This window comes from Antechinus flavipes, chromosome 3 (assembly GCF_016432865.1).
Source record: "Antechinus flavipes isolate AdamAnt ecotype Samford, QLD, Australia chromosome 3, AdamAnt_v2, whole genome shotgun sequence".
Classification (NCBI taxonomy): Eukaryota; Metazoa; Chordata; class Mammalia; order Dasyuromorphia; family Dasyuridae; genus Antechinus; species Antechinus flavipes.
In genome coordinates, this window is record NC_067400.1 from 596312139 (window position 1) to 596330979 (window position 18841).

The 18841-nt window shown below is 45.7% G+C and overlaps 1 protein-coding gene across 5 annotated transcripts in view; it reads left to right on the forward strand.

The window, feature by feature from the left end:
* CLSTN1 (calsyntenin 1) overlaps window positions 1-18762 on the forward strand; it is a 97831-nt gene extending 79069 nt beyond the window's left edge. For 3 of the 5 annotated variants that reach the window (XM_051988611.1, XM_051988606.1, XM_051988610.1), the window contains 12 exons: window positions 2369-2617; window positions 4141-4262; window positions 7033-7195; window positions 10839-10901; window positions 12184-12335; window positions 12635-12783; window positions 13171-13397; window positions 15087-15257; window positions 15617-15765; window positions 16285-16420; window positions 16537-16721; window positions 16877-18762. In XM_051988611.1, the coding sequence (XP_051844571.1) occupies window positions 2369-2617; window positions 4141-4262; window positions 7033-7195; window positions 10839-10901; window positions 12184-12335; window positions 12635-12783; window positions 13171-13397; window positions 15087-15257; window positions 15617-15765; window positions 16285-16420; window positions 16537-16721; window positions 16877-17077 (1967 nt within the window). In that variant the 3' untranslated portion in view covers window positions 17078-18762. The remainder of the gene's footprint in view (window positions 1-2368; window positions 2618-4140; window positions 4263-7032; window positions 7196-10838; window positions 10902-12183; window positions 12336-12634; window positions 12784-13170; window positions 13398-15086; window positions 15258-15616; window positions 15766-16284; window positions 16421-16536; window positions 16722-16876) is intronic. The other 2 variants (XM_051988607.1, XM_051988609.1) reach the window with 1 other exon arrangement.
* Window positions 18763-18841: the final 79 nt, after the last annotated feature.

The following is an 18841-nucleotide window of genomic DNA, read 5'->3' on the forward strand; positions in this document are numbered from 1 at the left end:
AGATCATTTAACCTCTCTGTGCCTCAATTTCTTTGTCTGTAAAGTAGGGGAAAGAATAAGGCCACTACATAGTGGGTGGTACTGTGGAGCTCTGATCTGAGTGGGGAGCACCCCCAGACACTTAGTAGCTGTGTGACCAGTTACTAACCCTCTGACCTCAGTTTCCCCATTTGTAAAATGAGAGATTTGCACTCACTAGATGGGAGGATATAGATAAATATGAAGTGCTTATTGTGTTCCAGGCCCCATACCATATACCAGGGATGCAAAAACAAGGAATCAGGGCTGTCTTATCAAAGAAAAGAGGTTAAAAAGTTAATACAAATACTACACTAGGTGCAGCTTATCTTTTAGTTTCTCATGAACATCTATCTAGGTTATTGCTGGCTTGAAGAGAGGCATATTAAGCCTGACAGAGGCCTCTTCCATGCCTTCCTGCAACTGTTTGCCAACATTTCCCATAACATATAGAGTATTACCTGGGTTAAGAGTCAAGAATTGATTAAATCCTGTGCCCCCTGGACCTGTTCCTTTTCTCGAGAAACATCTCTCCCCTTCCCTTCCTGCATTGATATCTTAGTTATTTCTCGATGGCTCAGATGTGAAGCAGACTGCATGTAGCTCCTTGGTCTTCAAGTACTAACTTTCATGCATTTCTCTAAGAAAACCCCTTTGTCTTCAATCTTATCAGTCACTTACCTTTTCCAAGGGGCTTTTTGAAGGATTTTGGAAAGGACTTTAGATGAAAATCTTTTAAAATATTTTTATTTTAAAATATATTATATATGCTAAATACACACACACACACACACACACACATATATATACACCCCAAATATATATTTTTAAAATAGTCTCCCATCCCTACCTTCATGGAAATCAGGTGAGGAGAAGGCCCTAGCCAAGCAGGTGGTACAGAATGGGAAAGGGGACATCACAGTGTATTAGAGGTGAAGGCAATCTCTAAGCTGCAGGCTATGAAATTGAATCTGTGAGATTCTGAGGATATCAAAGAATAGGTTTAAAAAGAATGAGGTAGAAGGAGAGATGGGAGGGTAGGAAGTTCCAGTCATCAGAGGCGACAGATCAGAACTCTGACCAGGATTGCTAGTGCTAAGGTGGAGGAAAGTTGCAGGAGAGCAGGGTGGGGAGGAAGATGGCAAACCTAGAATTCCTTGAAGGAGAAGGACTTGGAGTGCTGATACCCCTGCAAAATTCAGATTGGGAGATATAGGTGGATGGAGTAGACAGACCTCCAAGGCAGGTGGACAGCAAGCATTTATTAAGTGCTTACAGTGAGCCAGGCCCTGCGCCAGGTGCTGGGGCTACAAATAAAACCTGAGAGGAAGGTGGTCCTTGTTCTCCAGGAGTTCACATCTAAAGAGAGAAGAAACCCTTCAAAGGGAGGTGGTGAGGTGAAGGCGAGCCCAAAGCAGAGCTGGCAGGACACAAGGGATTGCCAGTCTGGGTTTCTCTCAGATTAAAGCCTGGGGAGGAACTCAGTGGTGGGGGGTGTGTGTCAAGGTCCAAAAGAGAAAGCTCTGAGGGTAGGCCCAGTCAACCAACGTTTATTAAGCCCTTCCTGGATGCAGACCCCATTTCGGGTGGCTGGGCTGTAAGCAGAACAGAAAGACAGATACTTCTATCAAGCACTACACACAAAAGAGCTGAAAGGGTTGCAGTAATGATTTGTCCAGGGTTGTGGTAAAAAATGGAGAGTCCAAGGGGACTTCCCCAATTGGAGGAAGGGGTTATAGAGGTGATGATGGCTCCTTGGGATTGCTTTCTGCAGGGCTATGGCAAAGCTTTCTCTTAAGTTGTTCTCTCATAGACCCTGTGTTTGGCGCACAGCAAGTGCTTAATACGTGCTTGTTGACCTGAGAGTGTGGCAGCTGCTGTGGCTTTGACCCTCAGCCACTGAGCTCCTGATTCTGTATATGTCCTTCCCTTAGCACCTCTAAGACTCTCAGGAGGAGGAATTGCTTCTTCCCATGTGTTTGTGTCTTCAGGGCCAGATGCTTATTGCCTGACAGCCTTGATAGGCTTTGTGTTTTGTGTTTTTTTTTTCCTTGTGGGAATGAAGGAAAGAAAAAGACCCTGTGACTTTTCCCACCAAGTTAGGATGGGGATGAGCCTCCCCAGAACGCTTTGAGTGCGACCTGTCTCTCTAGGTCCTCGGGCTGGAGCTGGGGGCCGGCTTGTCAGCCTGCCTTCTGTGGGTGCAGATTCTTCTCCTACTACAAGACTGAGATGGATTTATCTGTTAAAATGAATTTGGGGTGATGTGGGATCATTTCCTATCTTCACTTTCTCTCTCTCTCTCTCTCTTTTTTTTTTTAATTGGTGGAGTCTTTTTTTTTTGTTTTAGGTGCAGCTTCCGGTACTGCTGAACTTCTTCCTCCTCCAAGCAGCGCCTTGAACTGGACTGTGGGCCTCCCCACCGATAATGGCCATGACAGCGATCAGGTCTTTGAATTTAATGGCACTCAAGCCGTGAAGATTCCAGAGGGGGTTGTGACAGTAAATCTGAAAGAGCCTTTTATGATTTCTGTGTGGATGAGGCATGGCCCAGGGGGCAGGGAGAAGGAAACCATTCTTTGCAATTCAGATAAGACAGGTGAGTGAGTGTGGAGAGCAGCAGTATTTTTCTTTTCCGTGACCTCAAACTTATTTGTAGCTTACCAGAGAAATAATCATGTTGATATCCACTGGATTTGATGTCTGCAGTTTACATTTGTTATGATTTTGTAATTTTTGAATAAAATAATATAAGCTAGTATATAGACTAACTATCTGGGGCCACTGAACCCTGGATTGCAAATGGAAGGCAAACCAAAAGGGCTGGTGAACCTGATTCTTTTTTTTTTCTGTTAGCATCTTTTTAAAATTATCATTTTTAAAGCTTTTTATTTTCGAAACATACTCATGGATAGTTTTTAACATTCATCCTTGGAAAACCTTGTATTCCAATTTTTTTTTCCTTCCCATAACCCCCCTCCCCTCCCCTAGATGGCGAGTAATCCAGTATATGTTAAATGTGCAATTCTTCTATACATATTTCCACAATTAACATGCTGCATAAGAAAAATCAGATCAAAAAGCGAAAAAATGAGGAAGAAAAAAAAGCAAGCAAACAAGAAGAAAAGTGAAAACACCATGTTGTGATCCACACTCTATCCCCATAGGCCTCCTTCTGGATACAGATGGCTCTCTCCATTACAAGATCATTGGAACTGAGCCTGATTCTTAATAGGCTTTTTAAAAGCACCTGGGTCAGCAAACCATTTCAGAATGTTATTGTTTCCTTTGCAGCTGCTGCAGAAACAAAAGCCCCCCCAACTGAATTTTTCAAAATTCATTATATATATCATAAGACATTCATTTTTACATTAAAATATAATGATATGGAAATTCAGGAAGTAGCTGGAAAAGGGGACATCTCCTTGCTCAGCTCCTGCTGTTAGGTCTTTGGGAGGCAGATGATTGAGGATGAGCAGATTGTTTGCTTAGATCTTCATTCTTTGTGCTCCAAAATGGCCCTGAATCAGTTAGATAGGCTGGGAAAATTTCTGTATGATGCTAAAAAAAAAATGGATGCTTTTGTATTTTTATAATATAATTCCTGGTACCAATGTCACCAAGCTTGTAAATAGGTATGGTTTGTAGGATTATTAATTTTATGTTGATACCTTTTATATTTTAGTTTTGTTTGGCTTTTTCCTTCTTTTAGAACTGAAAGGAATGTTATGTCTACCTCATAGATACTTTGTGGTTCTTCTTAAAGGACATTGCTCATGCTCAGTTTTTCTTCTTGTATAGTAGTCACTAATAAAGACCTGCTCTCTTTATTTGCTCTTAAACATTCTTTAGTTTAAAGGGTCAAATGTGTGGTCTGGAGACCACCCCAGGCCACTGGGAAATATTTGACCAAATAAAGAAAAATACAACAGAACAAAATGACATCAGTATTTGATCTGTCAGGTGGTTGCTGAGAGGCCCATTTCTGTTTGACACCCCTGTTTGTAGTCATACATGCAGTTATTCCTGCAGGAGAAAGAGCATTTTAAAAATCAACTTCAAGAACCGTCTTTTCTGTATTGAATATTAAAAGTAATGCACATTACTTAAAACTTTTTACAGATATGAATCGGCATCATTATTCCCTCTATGTACATAATTGCCGACTGGTTTTTCTCTTCCGTCAAGACCCTTCAGAGGAGAAGAATTATAAACCTGCTGAATTCCACTGGAAATTGAACCAGGTGATTCTTTGCTATTTGTTTTTGTTCACTGAGTCCTGTGATTATAGTTAGCTGATATTCCATTCTTGTTCAGCCTTTAAAAATTTTCAGATCCTATAAAGTACCTTACAAACTTATCTTTATTCTTCTGTTGTCTGTTTTATCAATGAAGCTCCAGATGACTTTTCTGATCTCCCAAGTTATTAGTGTTTAATTGCTCCTCCACCCCTTTAAAAAACTTGTGTTTACTTACATATTTCATATATTATCATCTGTGTGCATGATGTCTCAAGGAGACTGTAATCTACTTCTAGGAAGTAGATGTTTCATTTTCATGCTCTTATCTCCCGTACTTAGGACAGTGAGGGACATAAATTCAGCAAATGCTTGTTGACTTACTATAAGTCTGTTATGGTAAGCATACTAGGCTATTTGAATACTCCCTTATTGTTGGATATTTAGGATATATTTTGAACTATTGAATTATTGGATCAACAGGAATAAATATTTTTACAACTTTTACTGTGAATCATCATATCATCTCATGCTTCAAGTTCACAGCTCTAACAGTAGTTGATTAAAGTGCTTACTTTTTCTCTAAGATCCCTCCAGGATTGAGTTCTATTGTTTATTATTATTATTATTATTTTACCAAATTAATGGGTATAAAGTGGTACCTCACATTTTATTTTGTGTCTAATTATTGAGGTTGGGGGTTTTCTAATAACTTTATGGTTTGTGCTGGTTCTTTTGAAAAGTGTTTATAACTTTTAACCATTTTGTACTTTGGGAGTTCACTGTGCCTTCCTTCCTACCTCCCTTTCTTCTTTTTCCTCACATATTTTAGACAACAAGCTTTTTTTTTTGTAAAGTTTGCCCTATTTTCCTAATGTTTTTAAATTTTAGACTGAAAGTGTTATAACAACTTTATATGTTGAAATTAATTTAAATATAAAGAATTACTAAATAAGGTTAGTTGTATTGCTGCCTAATATTAAGTTTCTAATAAGTATTTGACTTAAAAAGATAGCCTACAAAATTGCAGAGAGAGGGGAATTCTACCAGGTGAGTGATTGGAGAGGGCACTGGTTCTTTCCTGGGATTCTAGATGCTCTTCTCTTTGTATTTCTTATGTTACATTAAACATGTGGTCATGATCTTGGGCTTTGTAGTAGATGTAGGTCAGAGTAGGTACCAAGAGAACAGATTAAGGCCTACTCAGTTCCTTGACCCTCAACATCAAGTTTTTCTGCCATATTTATAACCTCTGTGTTTCATGTATTAGCATGAGGAAGTTAATGTCATTTAAATTAAGAAACCCTCTTGCTTCTAGGCAGTCTTCCTTTGCTGTTAGAGCTGATTCAAGATAGGGTTGTGGGTTGCTCATCTAATATCTTTATAAACATAAATCAGTCATTTTGGCTGAACCCTGTTTTAAATCCATGGTATTTGTTATACATTTAAATAATAATTTAGTATAATAGATATTTATTGAACATGTGTGGTTCCTGCTTTTAAAGAGAGTAGTTGTAAAACAATAGGGATTTTCTTTGAAATGGAAATATTAAGGAACTGCTCATTTTCTTCAAAGGGAAAATTTTTTCTATTATTTTAATAATAGATTTTTTGGAAGTTAGAAGGTTTCTCTCTTTAAAGATCTCCAAAAGCTATTTCTTCATTTACTCTGTGACAGAGGTGGGAAACCTCTGGCCCTTGGCTTGTTTGTCCCATGACCACTAGCTTTGATCCAGAGAGAAATTCCAAAAAATAATGTTCACATAAATGCTTTCAGTTGCCGTGGAGTGCAACGTTACTCTTGGTCTTAGTAAGCTATGCCTCAGAACCCAGAAAATGAGGAGGCTGCTTCTGCTAGTTTCTCTCCCATGGAGTGCATCTTGTGTGTGCCTTTGTGGGCGTCTTCCCCTGTCTCTTAATGTGTTGGAGGAGTTTGCTTCTAGGCAGCATTCTGAGGTTTTCTGTCATTACTCTATATTTTTAGGTAGCTAACAACCTAAAAATAAGTTCAACATTTTCTTGTCCTTCAAGCCTTAACCTTGTTGCCTCAGTGCTTCACTATGCCTTATGCCTAGCTGTGAAGGCCTTTAAATGTCAAAAAAAGAAGAGTTTATATTTAAATCAGAAGTAGTGAGAGCCATTGAGCAGGAGAGTAACCCACAGGTTAGACTTACTCTTTTAAGAAAATCATTCTGGTTGCAATAAGAGAAAAAGAGAGGGAGTCCAAAGTGCCTTAGATGGCTGGAGTCATCCAGCTAAGGAATGAGATAGCTTTCAGCTAAGTGGCCCCATGAGTGTCCTGGACATGAGAAAATGTACTTGCCGTCCATTCAACAAGGCTTGGCAAAAGTTAGCTAGCAGGAGGGAGTGAGAAGTGAGACAGGAGGGGGGAAGTGAGGTGGGAGGATGACTTGAGGGTTGCAGATCTGTAACTGGAGTGTTGGGGTACCCTGGGCAGAAAGGAGGTTTAGAAAGGGGGGGTCTCAGCAGAAGAGAGCTCAGCTTTGAATGGGCTGTCGGTGCTGCCCCTGGGACAGCTGGTTCGGCATGTCCAGCAGGGACTTGGTGGCCTTGGGCTAGCGCTCAGACCACCCAGCTGTCCAGTGCTGTCTTTTCTCAAACTTTTCCTGACTGACTGCTCTTGGGCGGTGCTGACCTGTTCATTTTTGCGCCTCTCCCTTTGTCTTCCATTTTATTGGTTTAATCGATTAATGTCCTTGGACAAAGGGATGTGTAGACCATCCCCATATTCTGTATTTTTTCCTTTGTCTCTCAGGTGTGCGACAAGGAATGGCATCATTATGTTCTCAATGTGGAATTCCCCAGCGTTACTCTGTATGTCGATGGTGTTTCCTATGATCCCTTTCCAGTGACTGAAGATTACCCTCTTCACCCTTCCAAGATAGAAACTCAGCTGGTGGTCGGAGCATGTTGGCAAGGTAATGTAGGGCACCCCACCTTCTTGTGAATTGATTGGAAGATGACATTCAATTACCATGGTGACAGGTGGACTGCTTTCTCTCTCGTGACTTGCCATCTTTTATACCCCCTTTTCAGTGTGACTGTCTCTGCTGTGGCACTATGCCAGGGGCAACAGAGTGCCTTACTTTCATGTGTAGTGCATCTTCTTTTATAAAACAATAGCCCTCCTTTAAGTATATGAGTCCTAAGAGAAAAAGTTGCCAAAAAGCAATTACAGGCACCCAATAAAGAGGTAGATGGCAAACTTTGCTCATCTCATGCAACCAATGGAGCTTTGTCAAGGATTATTCTGTTAGGAGAGAATCCCTCCCTGGCTGATATCCCAGGTCTTGTGCACTGGATAACACTGTAGGTAAAGGTGGGTTTATAGGGACTTCATTGGGGAAGGGCATTCTCTTCTAAAGAAGTGCTAAGCACTCAACTGATTACGTAAGAAGCAGCTTCTTATAGGGACAGTAAAACTTGAGAGAGATTTAACAGACATTTCAGAAAGGGCAGTATGGACTGGGATTCCTGAAACATTGATCTCAGAAATTTAATGGATTTGGAAGTTAGAAATGTGTATAATGTCAATTGGGGGCAGCTAGGTGGTGCAGGGGATAAAGTGCAAATCCTGGAGCCGGAAAGACTTCTCTTCTCTCCCTCCCCCCCCAGCCCGAGTTCAGATCTGGCCTCAGACACTTCTTAGCTGTGGCAAATCACTTCACTCTGTTTACCTCAGTTTTCTCATCTGTCAAATGAGCTGGAGAAGGAAATAGCAAACCACTTGAATATCTCTGCCAAAAAAAAAAAACAAAAAACAAAAACAAAACCCAACTGAGATCACAAAGAGTCAGAAATGACTTAATAAAAATGATTGTCAACTGTAAGTTTCATTATTCAGCAAGTGTGATCTGAACGTTTCCCTTTAAGAACTCTTTGTCCTGGGTTAGAAATGCGTGAAAGCTCTAATCCGCAGATCAGGTTTTGTCCAAATTTGGATTTGACTAATTAATCTTTCTTATGATGGTCACAAGTTAGGAAGAGCAAGAAATACACAGCTGTTAATTATAAGCAAGTGAGGCGTTTATAGCTTGTTCACAGTATTTCTTTTCAGGTGATTCACACTTTGCATTTTGGTGAGGCAAGTTATGAAGAACAGGAATGATGATGTGGAGATGCCAGCATTATTTATAGTTTAAAGGAAAAAAGCACTTTCTAGTCAAGTCTACTTTCCTCCTTCAAAAACATTTTTTAGATCTCTTCTCTAGTAATCTGTAGGTGTTAAATCCCCACTCTGGGCACTGCCTATGTGTATAGTGGAAGATTGCTTTGTTTTTACCAGGAGCAATAACCCAACACAAGCCATCTCTGCTGGGAATGACCATTCGGTAGCCAAACAGTAATTAGTCACAAAGCCCCACCTCCAGCCATCCCTTCCAGAACACAGGAAAGTTATAGTTTGTTTATTCATCAAACTTCTTGCTGGGCAGGTCCCATGAGGGGCAAAGGGAGCAAAGTGAGACCGAGATCTCGGCCTGCAGTCGCAGTCCAGTGAGGGCTGCATTTATTGCCGGTTTCCAGAAATACAATTTTGAGAATTCACTTAAAAATCTTGCGGCAAGGTTACAAAGTCTAGTGCAGAAGTATTACTTAAAAGTTTGTATTGAGTTTTATTAGAACTCAGAGGCATGTTGGGATTTTAGTTAAAAGAGTTGGCCCTTTCTCCTGTTGCTCCTCTTCGTATTCTCCAGTGTGAACTGTATAAGACCAGGAGATGCTAGAACAGTCAGCAGGTGCTTAGTCAGCATGAACACTGGACTTAGCCCTGAGGACACAGAGACCAAAGAGGCCGCAAAAGGCAACATGTACACATACAAACACATGATAGACAGCTGAAGTAAAAATCAAGGTATTTGGGGGGCAGGGACTGATGGGGTAGAGGTGGAGATCAGCCACAGGACACAGCATGGAGTTGAGTTGGGAAAATTGTAAAGGCGTGATGGAATTTTCCAGTATTGACTTGCCTTCCAAGAGACCTCTCTCGAGAGGGGTTGCCTCTGCTCAGACCAGCACTTCATTAAATCTGAATGTGAGCTAAATCCAGAAGTAGGCAGGAACACATAGTGTCTCAATAACTAAAGCTTCAGGGTCAGAAGTGTCCAGTGAGATCTATAAATAACCCAGGCACTTCATTTCTGCAGGAAAAAAAACCAGCATAAACACTGCAAATGATACGATTTCACATTATGGAACTAGATCTTAGTGAGGAAATGGGGCCACCACAAAGAACTGCTTTTTAAGAGCTTTAAACAAAGCTCACCTCGTTTTCTCGACCACTCACCAAACACACTGGGGCTGTGGAACAAGGAGCAGTCACAAGGTACAACTAGGCTGTCCTCCTGGCCCTCTGTTTGGCCCCCACTGTGCTCGGATTCTTTACTGGGGCCCCAGCATCATCATCCCTGGACTGGCCCTCACCTATGGGCCCTCCCACTGCTGTGCTGTGTGGTTATGATGGCAAGGGTCCTGTGAAGCATGGGAAAGCTGGCAGAGCTTTTCACAAATGGCTTCTTTTTCCTTCGACAGCCTGGCAAGATAAGGAAACAGGCAGACACAAGAGAAGTGCTTTTTCCCAGAATCACATAGTCTAACTGGTATCTGAGGCGGGATTTTATTTCAGGTCTTCCAGAGTACAGTTCCAACACCCCATTGTGCCATTGAACAGTCCCCTTTGAGAACTTGCCCCAGACCTTAGCTTAGGGCAGGAAAAGCTCTGGGGTTTCATAGGCAGGGTGTGTATTCAGGGCTACTTTGGCCCCAGCTCCCTCCCCTTGAGCACCTGCTAACTGTCCTGTGGAGGTCACTTGGGGGCCCTTCCCGGGCCCCTCGCAATTGTGTGGAAAGAGGTAATGGAGTCAGTGTATGATTGTGGGACTGGGCTGGGGGTGCTTCCCCCTCTTTGCAGAAGTGTTGATTATATTGGCAAGTGCGTCAATCAGTTTTGCTGAACTGCTTTTCTTTTCTTTTTCTTCCTTGTCCTAAAATGTGGTTCACTGGATGGGAAGAGGGATACTGTTTAAAAAGGAAGTTGATGTGAAAAAAAGTTTTCAGTAAAAAATGTTAAAAGGTAGGGGAGGGGATGGTGGGGTTGCCTGTTTATCCAATGGGATAACATTAATCCCCAAGGGGCTTTCCTCCTCAGTAATCCAGCCCAGTTTGGCATGTAAGTTTGGAGTAAGACTGGGGGTACGGTGAGGAGACATCATTATGGTGGAAGTCCTCTCGGGCTTGGCACTCCACTGGCCCCGTCTGGGTGGCCATCGCTGGGTCATCCTGGGCAACTCACGGCCCTCCAAGCCCTGTTTCCCTGATATTCCTTGCTAAAAGGATTTACAAACCACTGTATAAATCTCAGGGCATTTAGCCAAGGTGTTCCGGGGCTTCACCCCCTGCCTCATTTGGAGCATCTGATGGTAGGGCACAAGTCTCCTGGGCTGAGAGGGACGGCATCTCTGTGGGACCGGGAACGTTTGGGCGATGGGTCTGCTGCCCAGGGCCCAGTTGGAACATCCTAACCTGTTGGTCCTTCTCCACTGTCTTTGTCTTGCTTTTCTACAGAGTATTCAGGAAATGAAAATGACAATGAGACTGAAACTGAGGCAGTGACTGTGAGCTCTGCAGGTTGCTGGAGTTTCTTTCCTACAATATATTTTCTATCAGATTTCCCTTTCAAAGACAAGACACCACCCATTCCATTATTTGCATGAAATATAAAAGTTGCATTTTGGCCCCAGATGCCATTTGAGCTGCTTCTGGGCTTGTCTCTGCATCCTGCTCCCAGCTTCTCTGGGCTTTCCTTTTTGCCCTTTCACAGGTGCCCAGACTTCATTATGATCCCTGTGATGTAAGAGCAGAGGTTCATTAACACACAGCACTAATGGCAGCATCTTCCCATTGAGCTTTATCCATGTTCCTTTGCATGTGGCCTTCTGAAATCCCCAAGGACAGGTGCGGGGATCACCTCCTCCTCCCAAAGGGCCCAACCTTGAAGTAAAGCAAAGCCACCTCCAGGGTGGATGGAGCTTGGTTTTGGTCCCCAGGTTTTTCGAGCACAATTCATTTCTTGATGTGTTTATCCTTGGAATTAAGTGATGAGCATAGAGCTTCCTTGGATGCTTGGATAACTGGCTCACTGTAGCCTGATCTGGAAATGAAGGATGTTTCTATAAAACCTCTTTATGGCTCCTGATCCATTTTGGGATAAGCTCTCTTACCTCGGTTGGGACTTTTGGGACCTGGGGGATCTGATCCATTTTATTCTGTGATCCTTTGTGTGTCTGGTCTGTTGGTCTGTCAGTTCCTCGCTGGCACCAGGAGTGTGGGTTAGCTCAGCTAAAAGGCATTTTGATCAGCCACTCTGAAATGTGGTTAGATGGTTTTGAAGGAGCGTGTTTACTTTCCTCATCGTGGTTTGCTGAGGATATCCTAAATTAGTTTGTGTTCCCAGCGCCTGCAGTCACTGGAGTGGTTTGGAGAAAGGCAACAAAGGAGATTCACAGATACCTGTTAATAGACTTAGGTGCCTTAGTACCTAACAAGCAAGTTCATTTCCATCCCAAGATGAGCCTATTGCATCTTAAATCACTGTTTAGAAAGTGAGGGCTGAATCTTCCAGGGGGAAAGGTGAGGGGGCTGCCTGGCCCTTGGAGAGAACAGCTGAGGAGCCAGAAGGCTGCTTGCTTGTCCTCACCTTCCCATTCAGGGCCCCCTCCTTCTCCAGGTCATATGCATGGTCATAAGTTAATTTCTCCATTGTGCTTTTGTGTAACCGCCAAGCTAACAGAAATGGTGTAAACTAACCTGCATGTCATCCATGCTCTGTCCCCCATCGGTAACACTGCAGTTCACCACAAAGGGAAGGCAGGAGAGAAGTGTTAACTTCAACTTTTTTCCTTTCTCAAAGGTGGCGAGCTACACATGGCTCAGTTTTTTCGAGGTAATCTGGCTGGCTTAATGATTCGCTCTGGGAAACTGGAAAACAAGAAGGTGATAGATTGTCTGTATACCTGCAAGGAAGGGCTCGATTTGCAAGTGACTGAGAGCAAAGGCATGAAGGTAAAGTTAGGATGAGGATGGGGTGGTGTTCCCAGTGAGACTGGGGGAAGGGGAACAGAAGGGTTATTACTGAAAGAAATTTTTTTTCATGGAAGTGGAATTTTTTATTGAAACTTTTCACATAAGAGCTTTCCTCATAGCTCTGTTTTCTCCTTCTGTGTCCTCAAATGTTTTTTAGATTTTCTGGTGTGTCCACTCCTTTGCTCCCTTTATCCCATAAACATTGACTGCTCTCTGCCCCTCCAGCTTCCTGGCATCCAGAACTCACTTTACTTTATTTCTTCTCTTGGAATGACTAGATTCAAGCAAACCCCAGCCAGTCGGTGCTGACTTTGGAAGGAGATGACGTAGAACAGTTTGATAAGGCCATGCAGCACATTTCCTACCTGAATTCTCGACAGTTCCCCACACCGGGAATCCGCAGGCTCCAGATCACCAGCACTGTCAAGTAGGCCTTAATCTTTTGCCTCAGATCTTATCTTTGCACAGCAATTGGGGGTGGGGGCGTGGAGATGAGTGGATAGGGGAGGTTACCGTAGGTTTAGGTTAAAAGTGGGAACGATAACTGGTTTTACCAAAGAGTTTATGAAATTCCAAACGGGTTTTATGTTTGAGCGGTTCTGTTTGCATTAAAAGATAATCTGTCATATTCACAAACACAGAAAAACAAATTCAGGGAAACCATCTTCACCTGTAAAATGTTAGGATTTGAAATTGTGTGGTTACGATGCATTTGGCCCCTGAAAGAGGATGTGCCGTATTCCCCTTGAAATAGATGTCCGTGACATTTCACAAGCTTGATTTTGCACTGACCCTGCCCGGTGTCTTACCGCAGATGCTTCAACGAAGAAGCTTGTATGTCAATCCCTCTGGTGGATGGCTACGTGATGGTCTTACAGCCAGAGGAGCCCAAAATAAGCTTGAGTGGTATTAACCATTTTGCTCGGGCAGCTTCAGAATTTGAAAGTGCAGAGGGAGTCTCCCTGTTCCCGGAGCTTCGAATCATCAGCACCATCACCCGGGAAGTAGAACAGGACACCGATGGTGATGAGGATCCCACAGGTAACAGACTTGCCATCTTTAACCTTCTCTGGTGGGAAACTTGTGGGAGCAACTTAGTTATTTTCACAACTCACCATACGAATCGTGAACTTAGTTGTTTTCACTCCCACCTGCTTCTTCATGCTCATCTCTCAGGGATGCCAGAGATCATAATAGCTATCTCTATGACTTTCAGTTACTCAATTGATAATGTATCTGCTATAGGTCAGGCAGACGGATACACAAAGAGGCAAAAAGATGGTCTGCTCTTAAGGAACTTACTCTAATGGGGGAGACAAAAAAAGCAAATAAATATGTATCGACGAGATACCATTGGGGTAAATGGGAAATAATTAGCAGAGGGAAGGCATTGTTTGTGGGGACTGGAGAAGACTTCCTGAGGGAAATGGAATTTTGCTCTGATAAAAGATAGCCAAAGATAGTTGGGGCTTGAAGGGAGACAGGGAAGCCAAGTGGTTAGATGAAGGGGGAGAGTATTCCAAGCTTGGGGGGAAAGCCATAGAGAAATCCCAGAAGCCAGAGGTAAGGGGGTTTTCTATGAGAGAGTCAGGAGGCCTCCAAGTCTGAGAAAACTCACATCAGGGAGGACTCTGAATGCCATTTGTTATTTGCTCCTGGAGATGATCGGGAGCCACTGGAGTTCATTGAGTTAGAGAAGTGATGGGATTAGACCTGTGTTATAGGAAAATCACTTCAATGACCAAATGGAGGGTGCGGCAGAGTGGGGAAAGATGGGGTGGCCAGCCCCTCCAGCTGCTGTTGAAGTCATGGTACGAGGGGATGAGGGTCTGCCCCAGGGTGGGGACTGTGTGTCTGGAGGTACTGCGAAGGTAAAGTTGATAGGTGTCAGAAGAGAGTGAGCAGTCCCACCGGGCTCCTGAGAGGGCAGTGTTCCCCTCTCAGTGACAGAGGAGAAGATAAGGCCCCACTGGGGGCATGTGCAATTTGAGTTGTCTCTAGTCCGAGGTGACAAGGTCAGCATAGAAGTTAGGGCTGGAGAGCGGATGAGGACAAGGGCAGGAGAGAAGAGGACCCGGAACAGAGTCTGAGGGACAACTCCAGTGAGAAGAGGTGGATACAGCAAAGGGGACAGAAAGGGAGCTGCCAGACGGATGGGAGAACCAGGATTGAGGGGGACCCCTGGGTTGGAGGCTGCAGAGAGTGCAGGAGGGAGGAGCCCTGGCCAAAGCCTCTGATACCAGCACTGTGTTCTCAGCCTCAGGAGCTTGGATGCATTGCTTGGTTTTAGGGTCTTCTCTGGGAAGAGAAGCTTCTCTGAGGTCAGACCCCACTGCTTTACCACAATGACCCTGGAGAGGGAGGAAGGCAGAAGAAGGGTATTCTCTCACATCAAGCATTTTAAGTGTTTCCCTTCAAGTTGTGCATGTCACCATATTTGTGGCTTCATCAGTTCTTTATCCTTGAAGGTAGCAAGAAAAAGCCTTTATGTTCCCCATGCACTGACGTGAGAGCAAAGGCAAACCCTGGGCCTGGGCTTGGGGGACTGAGAAGTTGGCCTGGTGTGCTGTGGGAGGTGTATGACCTCCCAAGCAAACAGAGCATCCTCTTTATTTCGAATGTCTCACCTTAAAGCTTCCTTTAATCAGGGATCTCCTCCAGGCTTTTCAGTCTTGCTCTGGTTGCTACTTAGTGGTTTCTGGGGCCTCTGGTCCATGTTCTCTCTTTTAGTCCAAGAGTCCTTGGTGTCGGAGGAAATCATGCACAATCTGGACACGTGTGAGATCACGGTGCTGGGCGAGGAGCTCAACGCAGACCAGGAAAGTCTGGAGGTGGACGTGGCTCGTCTGCAGCAGAAGGGCATTGAGACGAGTAGCTCCAACCTGGGCGTCATCATCACAGGTGAGAGTGGGAGGTCCGGGAAGGTGATGGCAGTTTCCCTGCTAGCAGGAGCGTCGCAGGTGGTGATGGTCGCTCCTTCTTCTGCCTTCCTCTTCCCCTGCTTGGGTGTTCTGTCGGGGTTCCATCCTGCTGACAGGAGCTCGGGGAAGGCAAGAGACGTCTGTAGGGGACCCTCTTGTCAGGAGGAAGCTGTGTCCAGGATTTACCGGGGGCCTGATACTTGTAACAGGCAAGGGTGTGGGGTGTGCACTTGGGACCGGCCACTGGGGCTGTGTGCTCCGGTGGTCCTCTGAGGGGCCCTCTCAGTATGCTGCCTTCCCAATGGGCCTGGCTGTGAGGAGAAACTTTCCTACCCCCAGGTGTGGACACCATGGCCAGCTATGAGGAGGTGCTGCACCTTGTGCGCTACCGCAACTGGCACGCCTCCACCGCGGTGCTGGACAGGAAGTTCAAGCTGGTGTGCTCGGAGCTGAACGGACGCTACGTCAGCAACGAATTTAAGGTGGAGGTGCGTGTGGGGAAGGCGGCTGTGTCCCGAGGCCGATGGCTGCGTACTGTCCTCATGGGCCATCACGAGGGGGGTCTCACAGCTGCTTCTGTAGCTTTTGGAAGGACGCCCCTCTTGGGGAGGTCGAGCCTTTCCCCCTTTCTGTGGGTGTTCTCAGGGAGAGGAGGAAGAGCCTCGGTGAGCCTGGGGACTCGATCTGGAGGTTCCTGGTGCTCTGGCATGTCAGGGGATGAAATGCCCAGAGGAACATAATTGCATTTGCATCTGAGCCTCTGGGCCAACCCTCTTGCTGTTCTGGAACACTGCAGCCGGTAACGGTTTCTGGCCAGGGACTTGGCCAGTTTCCTTCCCCAAGGGGCCGGGCTCTGGAGCGGATGGCCCCAGGCAGGCGTCCCTGGTTTGAGAGAAAACAAAGTTGAGGCAGGCTCCCGTGAGGGGGAGCCCAGGCTGTGGAGCCCGAGGTTCCGTTTCCTTCTCCCTCAGAAGCCCAGCTCTGGCAAAGCCCTTCTCTCCCCCCAGGTGAGCGTCATCCACACGGCCAACCCAGTGGAACACGCGAACCACATTGCGGCCCAGCCTCAGTTTGTCCATCCCGTGCATCATTCCTTCGTCGATCTGTCTGGCCACAATCTGGCTAATCCCCACCCCTTTTCAGGTAATGGTATGCCGTCCTCCCCTCCCCCCATGGGGCTTTGACCTGGTGATGGGGATATTCCTCTATCCCGGATGGGGTTTTAAACTTAAAACGGTGGCTCTTTTTCCTTCTCCTAGTTGTCCCCAGTACGGCAACTGTGGTGATTGTGGTGTGCGTCAGCTTCCTGGTTTTCATGATCATCCTGGGAGTGTTCCGGATCCGGGCCGCGCACCAGCGAACCATGAGGGACCAGGACACGGGCAAAGAGAACGAGATGGATTGGGATGACTCTGCCCTGACCATTACAGTGAACCCGATGGAGGTAGGCCGGGGCCGGACCTCCTCCGTAGGGCCGGAGGCTCTTCCTCTCCTTCTCCCTTCGGCTTTGTGGGTTTGTGGCTTGGGGCACGCCGCCTGAGGCCGTCCGCAGGCAGGGCCGGGCACAGGAGGCTGACCTGTGGGGTTTCTCTTCGTTAGACCTACGAGGACCAACACAGCAGTGAAGAGGAGGAGGAGGAGGAGGAAGAGGAGGAGAGTGAGGACGGTGAGGAAGAAGACGACATCACTAGTGCAGAGTCGGAAAGCAGCGAGGAAGAGGAAGGGGAGCCTGAGGAAGACCAGCAGAATGTGAATCGACAGCAGCAGCTCGAGTGGGACGACTCCACCCTCAGCTATTGACGCTGCCCTTCCCCGTCCGGCCGCTTCCACTTGGAAAGAAGAGACTTCCGCTGTCGCCCCCTCCCCTGGTGTAAAAAATCCTTCGGCCAGTTGGCCCCCCCACCGCCCCCGCTTGCTCCTGAGCGCGTAGGCCCCTCCTCCCCGCCGACCCGATCGGGTTGTTGGGTTTGCTCCACACTCCGCGAGGCCCTTTGTCCTTCGTCATCCCAGCTCGGCTTTCCCGACGTGCACCCGGTGTCCAGGCTTGGCTCTTCTCCCGCTCCTTCAGACGAGCCGTCGTCGTCTGACTTGTTGACGAAGGGTAAAACATTGCTCATTCCCACCCGGTGGGAATTTTTTCCTTTTTTTAAAAAAAAGTTTTATTTTTTCCAAATTAATTAGTGCATGTGTAAAGTGGCAAGGAGAGGTAAAGTGTAGATGAACTTTTTGATATTTTGTAAATAAATTGAAATTCTGTTATGTCCTTTTTTGTGATAGTGTAACTAGAGCCTGGTGGTGAAGGTGAGGGATGGGGCGGGAAGGAGGAAGGCTCCATCTGGTGCCCTGCAGGCCTCCTCTGGGGAACAGAGAGGAGGGGTCCATTTGCCCATATCACTGCCCTGCCTGAGGACAGTCCCAGGCTTGGTCCCCAGGGCACTTCCAAGGGAAACTGTTAGAAAGCGCTGCCTGGAGGCCCAGACCAACCACGTGGGTGCTAAGCCGAGAGCTTGGAGGGACCCGACCCCTCTTGACTTGAGGCTGCTCTGCTCACTGGGTGGGATATACCAACCTGCCAGATTGGTAAGAGGAGAGGGCAACCCCTGGAAGGGGCAAACGCAGAACCTCTCTACTCCTCCCCCCTCCCCCATTTCGGTGATGGGATGGGTGGGACATAGCTGGGATCGTCCCTTTATTTTACACACCCCTGCTAATCACCTGCAGTTTCTTGTACAGTAACATGGGCTCTTGTACTACTAGCCTCCTCTTTGTTTATTTTTCATAAATGTCTTTCCCCCTGCTGATGAAATTATAGAAATTATACAAACCAGTTGTGCATAAAATTGAACACGTGGTTCACAGACTCCAGGCAGCGAACTGAGGTCACCATTGATCAGAGCACAAACACTTGAACAAACAGCCGACAGGGCTGGCCCGCCTGGGTGTGAGCTTGTATGAATGGCCAACCTTTGGCTCTGGGGACCCCAGTCCTATTTCTCTCCCCCCCCTCCCCGTGACCCCTTGAAGGGTCTGCTCTCCAGGGCCTGGAGGAAAGAGCAAATGAACTTGTGGTGTTTGTTCATGTGACTATGGTGCCGACCTGTTGTTAGCAAAGGGCCTGAGACCCGTACACACTTTTTTTTTTTTAAAGAAATTTAAATGTAAAATTTTAGATTTCTAAAATGGGGGGTGGGGGGAATGATTTTGATTACTTTTCTGTGATAACATACCTGCTAGTTGGAAGTAAACTGGGGAACTTATGTCTAACAGTTGTCCTGTGTTCCTGTTGATGTGTAGATTTCTTCCTTCCATTTACTGTCATTGTAGCTGCTGTATTTAGATTCCAAGTGATAGAGTAAAGCATCCATACTGACAGGCGGCCTTCTGGATAGCCCATCTATAGCTGCGGTCCGCTCTTTTTTCAATGTGTATATTGGTGATAGGTCAGTTCGGAAAGACTGTAAGCTACAATAAATTTCTGATTCTAAGCCTGGTGTGAGATTCTTTCTGTAGGGAATCGAGGACACCCACCAAGAAGCTCCCCCATGTGTCTTGAGCAGAAACACC